The sequence below is a fragment of the Cololabis saira genome, chromosome 18, assembly GCF_033807715.1.
Source record: "Cololabis saira isolate AMF1-May2022 chromosome 18, fColSai1.1, whole genome shotgun sequence".
In the NCBI taxonomy this organism is placed as follows: Eukaryota; Metazoa; Chordata; class Actinopteri; order Beloniformes; family Belonidae; genus Cololabis; species Cololabis saira.
In genome coordinates, this window is record NC_084604.1 from 6,369,307 (window position 1) to 6,377,197 (window position 7,891).

Sequence of the window (7,891 nt, forward strand, 5' to 3'; positions counted from 1 at the left end):
ATTTCTTGAATGAAGTCGAAATTTCGAGAATAATCAACTTCGACTTCGACTTTTTTTCTCAAAATTCTACTTCAACATTAATCTCGACTTTTCTAATTTTTTCTCGACATTTTGAGTTTTTTTTCAAAATTTCGACTTTTTTCTCAACATTTCGACTTTTTTCTCAACATTTCGACTTTATTCACGAAATTTTGACTTTTTTTTCAACATTTCGACTTTTTTCTCGAAATTCTACTTCAACATTAATCTCGACTTTTCGACTTTTTTCTCGGCATTTCGACTTTTTTCTCAAAATTTAAACTTTTTCCCCAACATTTCAACTTTATTCATGAAATTTTGACTTATTTCTCGACATTTCGACTTTTTTCTCGAAATTGTACTTCAACATTAATCTCGACTTTTCGACTTTTTTCTCGGCATTTCGACTTTTTTCTCGACATTTCGACTTCTTTCTCGAAGTGCATAATGAAAAAAAAATCTTCCTCCTCTAAAATATTATTTTTATTTTTCTCCTGCCTGGCCCTAATACTTCTGTCGTTTCTGCAATGAGTTTAAGTTGTGTGTAGTTTTTTCTTGCTTTATTTCACTCAAATATAATGACGTCCCACCATTGCTGAGTGAGAGGCTGATGGGGAAGGTTGTCAGCAACTCCTCTGCGCCTGGATTGCTGACCTCCGGTCACGTAGGCCTTGTGTGAGCGGCCGGGGACTTTCCTGTCTGACAGGCTTGTCAGTAACACAGGAGCCCGTGGAGTATAAGGCTGTTTGAGGGAGCTTTTCAATGTTGCAGACGGTCAAACACTGATTCCATCTCTGAATTGAGTCGTGGTGTGTGTCCATGTGTGTGTGCAGGTGTGTGAGAAAGAGAAGCTGCTGACGGAGAGGAACCAGCTGAAGGCGTGCATGGGGGAGCTGTGGGAGAACTTCTCCTGCCTGTCGCAGGAGGTGTGCAGGGACGTGCAGCTGAGCCCCGAGCAGGTCCAGTCCCTCCACCACTACTGCCCCGTGCTGCGGCCGGCCAACTCCAGCGCCAACGCCGGCCACGAGCCCAAGCCCGCCCCGGGCCCGGGCGGGCCCGCCGCCACCAGCATCGACCTCACCACCCACTCCGGCTCAGCCACGCCGGAGCCGGGCTACCACGGGCCCTCGGGCCCCCCCGACGACCAGCCCGACCAGGCGGTCCGGAACGGAGCGGATCCAAGCACGGACGGCCAAGACACCAGCTTGTACCCCACGTTTGTGGAGAACTCCAACCAGACGGTAACGGTGGATTTTTGCCAGGAAATGACTGACAAATGTACAACCGACGAGCAGCCGAGGAAGGACTGCGCCAAGTAGTCCTGGTTGTTTTTTTTTGTTTGTCGTTGGTGTTTTTTTTTCATTGTTTTGGATGTTTTTGTATTATTTAATTTTACTCTTCTGACAAACCCTTTCTCTGGGTTGTGAGATGGTCAGCCTCTGCCAGTGTTCACTGAAAAACAAGCTTTGTTTCTATATTTATGTCTTTTTGTGCTTTTTTTTTTTTTTTAATGTTTGAACAGTTGACACTAAAGTTGTCTTAACAGCAGCAATACTGTTTTACAGGCATTCTCCTCTCACCATGACGGAGTGGGAACATCTCACCAAACCCTTAAAATGGTGCTATACTCGCCCCGGCAGCAACCTCCACAGTGGAGACTCTGTTATTCTCGTGTCACACATCACAACTCAAAGTGAAACCTCATTGGAGCTCCCTCTGTCTGTCCGCGTACCGCCAGTATCTCTGCTCCTGCCTTTCTCTTCCTCTCCTTCCCCCACTGTGTCTCAATAGCTGTTCTCACACGTGCTGCAGCCCTGAGGTTTTCTCCACATGTATTCACTTCCGAAGTTCTTGCAGAGATTACTAACACGAGAAAAGATAACTTGGTAAAACAAAGTACCGTAATGGCCCGAATATAAGACGACCCTGATTATAAGACGACCCCCTCTTTTTCAAGACTCAAGTTTGAAAAAAGTCTTTTTGAACACCAAATTCAATTTTTATACAGAAAATAATTACAGTACATCTGAAACAAATGATTATAACAATATATTCGAGAAAAAAAGCCTGTTATTTTGCCTCATTCAAATCATCATCTTGAAGTTTGCATCATAACTGGCCGATCTTCAACCAGCTTTTCTCCAGATTGTCGCTACGTTTCTCCATTTTCTGTTATCTTTTCTTTTATTTTCTTCTCTTTTCTTTTTTACCGCGGTTTTTATTTTTCTTCTTCGTGACAGGAGTTCCTTTGGCCTGGGGAGTTAAGTTCAGCATCCGCTTTAAAGATATCTGGAGCCATCTAGCGTTGTGAATGGGTATAATGTCTAGACCCCGAATGTAAGACGACCCCCACTTTTTCAGTCTTATTTCAATGCAAAAAACACCGTCTTATATTCGGGCCAATACGGTATGTGAACCCTGCACTTGATAGGTATGAGGTGCATGTTGTTTGAGTCTCATTGAAGTCGCAATAATAGAAAAAACACAATGAGCTTCAACACAGATGTCTTCATTGAACACACCAAGTAAACATTCACAGTGCTGGAGAAAGAAATAAGTGAACCCTTGGAGCTGGAGAAAGCTCCCATTGTAGCAGTGACTTTAAAGGAGTGTTTTCAGTAGCTCTGCATTAGGGCTGCACAGCTTTCACGACTCCTTGGCCATTCCTCGTTACTGCTTCAAGTCGGACGTAGGATGTCTGGCGTACGCAGCTCTTTAGGTCATTCCACAGTCATTGTGAAGGATTAGGGTCTGGACTCTGACTGGGACGCTCCAAAAGGCGACGCTTCATCTTCTGAATCCGTTCTGTGGTGCTCACTTGATGCGTAGCGTTGTCCTGCTGCATCGTCGAGCGTCTGCAAAGCTGCAGCGGGACAACAGCCAATCTGACAGGATCCTGGAGAATATCTCGCTAAAATTTATTAGACAAAAAGCTCCAGGACCTGAGGCAACCCTAACCCTAGCCCAGGGGTCGGCAACCCGCGGCTCCAGAGCTCCTCTTTAGCGCCGCCCTAGTGGCTCCCTGGAGCTTTTCAAAAATGTTTGACCTTTTTTTCTTCTTTTTTTCCTTTCTTTTTAATTTTTTTTTATTTTTTCCCGTTTTTTCTTTTTTTTCTCCCTTTTTTCTCTTTTTTTTCTTCTTTTATTCCTTTTTCCTTTCCTTTTTAATCTCGACATTTTGATTTTTTTCTCGAAATTTTGACTTTTTTCTCGACATTTCGACTTTTTTCTCAAGATTGTTCTTTAACATTAATCTTGACATTTCGACTTTTTTCTCGAAATTTCGATTTTTTTCTCAAAATTTCGACATTTCGACTTTTTTCTCAAGATTGTACTTTAACATTAATCTTGACATTTCGACTTTTTTCTCAAAATTTCTACTTTTTTCTCAAAATTTCTACTTTTTTCTCAAAATTTTAACTTTTTTCTGGAAGTGCATAATGAAAAAAAGAATCTTCCCCCAGTTATAATAACTAATATAGATACATGCAGCATGTGTTGCCTTCATTCTAAGGCTTATACAAGACTTTTCATTTTTTGCGGCTCCAGACATATTTGTTTTTTGTGTTTTTGCTCCAATATGGCTCTTTCAACATTTTGGGTTGCCAACCCCTGGACTAGCCCAAGTCACGATGCCCTAACCCTCCCAGCAAAATTCACCATTAGGATGTCGCACCAGGACTCCTAACGTTTTCCTAGTACTATTGATTTGCATGACCCCCACCTCCTTTTTACGGACGAACGATTTCCCCCCAAACACCCCTCCGCGGTATTTCTTGTTGCAATAACACCAAGGACCTCCGTTTGTGGAGCATGTGTGAACAGCAACCCAATCTCTGCAAATTCTTCAGAAACTCTCAAACGATCATGTGTGATAACAGCTCATCAGTTACTTCTACCCCCCTCTGTTTCTCTTCTATGATTGATATCTCAGTGGCCCTTCTCGTCACAGCATCTCAAACTCAGGAAAAAAAAAATCCTCTGAATGTTCAACCTAATTCATGAAAAATGAGAAAGAAAAGAAAAAAAAAAAGCTTCTGTAGATGAGGAAGTTACGATGGAGCGAGACTGTAAAATGTTCGTATGCAAACGTGTCTTCAGGCATCTTGCATTTGTATTTCTGTACAGGAGAACTTTGTACAGCTGGAACTGAAAACATTCCTCCTATGCCTTCCACAGCACTGAACTGACGGGAGAAAAGAGAGGCTCGTGTGGGTTTGGTCACATGGCTATTTTTATTTCCCACTCATCAGCAATACCATTGTATTTGGATGTTGTAATGGTGATTTTCAAGTGCTTGTATGGCAGACGTGTATATAGTACGAAGCATGATGACTGTAACGGTGATTTTGTACAGGTAGAGGCTTAGATGTTTCTTTTCCACTGGGGTTATATCAAGCACCTTTTTGCTAAGGGAAAATCTTTGCTTTGCTGTTTCCTGTCCTGCCTAATGAATACTTCCCATCTTGGTGGGTGTTCTTATACTCAGGAAATCAGCTTCATACACATGTAGACATGCGCGCACACACACACACACACACACACACACACACACACCTACACCTACACATATCCAGACGCAGATAGGATTTTGAGTCCCCTGCATGTATCAAAGTTATACATTGGAGACATGTTTTTAACGGCGGCCCAGGCCAGCGTCTCCACACCTCCGACTCCTCTTTAAGTGTGAAAAACGTCTTCCTTGCTTTTTCTTGATTTTTTCTTCCCCTTGATAATTTTGAGGAAAATCGATTTTGTATGAGTATTTAAATATGCTACTAGTGTACACTCTTGCAAACACTCTTTGAATTTCTTCAGCATTGCTATTTCATTTTTGGAGACGATCAAAAGTGATTTTTTTGAATTTTTTTTTTTATTACTCTAAATTATGCTGTATAAAATTAAGAAAGGCAAAGAAAGAAAGAAAGTAAGAAAGGAAAGACCAAATTCAGGCACTTTGTTTCCTGCCCCCGACGCTCAGAGCCATTTAGCACTTCAATGAGTGTTTGTTTTTATTTCAGACCCCATCCAAAGTCTGAGACTGGAGCACTTAAATTGGCACTGCAAGAGGAAACATTTTGTTGAAGTTATTATATAAATATACACGAAAAAAGATTATATCTATGAAGATCCGAAACCCTAAACACAGAAAGAAGCTAACGTTTTAGTATATGAGTGTTCACACCTTATATCTGTAATTCTTTAGGAATTGAATAAGCTAATTCATAATTAATTTGACGTGAAAGCAATGTACAATGTGTTGTCGAAATGATTAACAATCATATAAGATAGTAACTTGTTTGCCCTTATTGTGTTTGAACATCCTCCTCCGTGATGTGCATGCATGCTGCCTATAGCTGTAAGCCTAGTTAGTTGGTCTAGCTTCTGTTTTGCCTTGTAAGTTCTCTCTTTTGAGCAGTCTGATTTTTAAAATGCTATTTTTCAAAATTTCTATGTATAAAGAAGCCTAACTATGTCAACCCCCCCCCCGCCCCCACTAGAAACAGGCTTTAAAGTACAAGCAGGGCGACGAGCTCTGGCACACACGTTGAATTCAGCATGAAGTTTTGTTTACTGCTCTTTAAAGTCCCAATCCCAGTGTTGGAATCATGGAAATATGGAAATGAGGCTCACGTCTGCAACGCTGGGCGTCTTTCTCACTTCCTGTTCTTGATTTCTAATGCCCTAATAGCCAGGCACATTAGTGAAACGATCGTTCACTTTGTGAGACGAGCGCCAAATTTTGCACAAAGTATGTTCTAGGTCTACTTTTTCAAAAAAGCCCGTTAGCCATGCAAAAAAAAAAACAATATGGCTGCCGTTTTCCAAAATGGCTGCCACAAAAGCCGTTTTTATATGTTTTTTGACCTGGAATGTGATTGGAAAATCCAATTTTGATTATTCTGACATCGGACTATAATCTTGGGACCTCCCACCCCCTCCCCCATTAGCCATTCAAATAAAACAACAATATGGCTGCCAATTTCCAAAATGGCTGCAGAAAAAGCCGTTTTTATGTGTTTTTTGACCTGGATTGTGATTATATAATTAGATTTTGATTGTTTTGCACTTTCAGTGGTTCTCAAACTTTTTTGACCGTGACCCAAAAGATAAATTTGAAGATTGCGTGGAACCCAAAATAGTGAAAACAGCAGATCTACAAGCTCACAACATGTCACATCGCATTATGAGCTTGTAGATCGGCGATCATCATAAACATTTTTTATAAATATTTTTTTTTTTTTTTCAGATTTTAATCCGGTTAAAATTTAGAAACTTAATTTCTGATCGAATTGCAACAGAAAACAGATAATATTAGTCAAAATTGGCCCACCATCTTGAAAACTGGAAGCCGAATTTCATTTGTATTGACATCATAGAATTTGTTATGCCAAAACACAATGCATTTGGATAAAGACATCATTAAAATATGTTCAGCAATTCAAGTTCTGCACTGACAACCTTGTTTTAGCATTGACAGCCATCTTGAAAAACGGCCGCCATCTTGGATTTTCAGGTGGCTGACGGGCTTTTCTGCATAAGTAGGTACTAGGCAATGTTCATGCAAAATTTGGTGCTTGTCTCACAAAGTGAACGATTCTCCTAAAAACCTGACTTAATTTCCCTCACTATATAATGCTAGGGGAAGAAGTTAAACTTCATAGCCCCACTGTTAGTTTAAATAAGCTGAACAGCTTTGTTAATAACTTGAGGAAAAATGTTTTCGTAAAACTTAAAAGAGAGATATTATGCGCTTTTTTTCTCTTTTAATTGGACACAATTTTCTGAGGTATTAATATCATGCATGTTAAAGATTTTGATCAAAAATAGCCCAGAGACAGACTATAAAAACTACTTTTATGATCATGTCTTCAAATACACTGTTTTAACACTTATCCTCTTCTCAAGTCATTTTTTATAACTTTGAAGGGAACTGTTTCTAACTTTTGTTATTTCTTTTCATCTCAGCCAACGTGCGAGTTAGCTGCAGCGTTAGGTCTTAAGCTCTCGTGGACTTAACTTGCTAAATAGCCTTTCTGAAGTCAGTCTGTTTAAACCAGTGCATGCTGGGTAAAGGGGAAGTTTGTGAGTGTCGAACGTTGAAGTTTGAAAACTGAGAGGATTCGGTGACGGAAACATCCCTGCCTTCATGTGACTGAGTACTCTCATCCAAACAAAGCACGGCTTAAAAAAATACATGATAATAAGAAATGAAACGGATAAAAAAATGTTGCTGATTTAAAAAAAAAGTTGTTGGGTCTCCCTGCCTGGTTTAAAAATGTAACAATGAAGCCCAATTTCACAGTTGTCCCGGTATGAAACGACACAGGCCTTTGTTTTTATCAACATATCATTTTTGTACAGCCTTTAATAAGCTCCATTTACGACAGTGTTACGAGTGTTTGCCTTCACACGTAGATTTAAGTCCAAGTCAAAGTTAACTCACGACATTTCTGACGTTATACTGGCCAAGTAAATCCAGGATTGGGACTTTAAAGTCTGAATGAGTTTTCTTTTCTCTTCTTTTGAAGTTCTTTCCCCCTGACTTTTACTGATGTAAATTTTTGTTGTAGTATAAATTAAGCTCTCATGCGTGGGATTGTTTCTGTTGTAGAGCTGGACAGAAAAACTCTTAAGTGTATTTTATCATCCTGTCTTTAAAATGTTAAGACTGGTTCCTATTTTATAGAGTACACACACACCCACACACACACACACACCAGCATATATTCATACGACACACACACAAAGTACATACGTGTTGGCACAGGCTAAGTTTGGAGCAGTGGCGATTAGTTGTTAACTGGTGTAGATTCTAGTGCTTGTTAAGCCTTTTTTTTTTTCTTTTTGGTCTTTTGTCTGATTTGTACTC

The 7,891-nt window shown here is 40.1% G+C and overlaps 1 protein-coding gene across 2 annotated transcripts in view; it reads left to right on the plus strand.

Annotated features, from left to right (window-relative positions):
• The window catches only part of bach2b (BTB and CNC homology 1, basic leucine zipper transcription factor 2b), a 145,528-nt gene extending 144,145 nt beyond the window's left edge, over nucleotides 1-1,383 (plus strand). For both annotated transcript variants that reach the window (XM_061746747.1, XM_061746748.1), the window contains one exon: nucleotides 852-1,383. In XM_061746747.1, the coding sequence (XP_061602731.1) occupies nucleotides 852-1,337 (486 nt within the window). In that variant the 3' untranslated portion in view covers nucleotides 1,338-1,383. The remainder of the gene's footprint in view (nucleotides 1-851) is intronic.
• The last annotated feature ends 6,508 nt before the right edge of the window (nucleotides 1,384-7,891 follow it).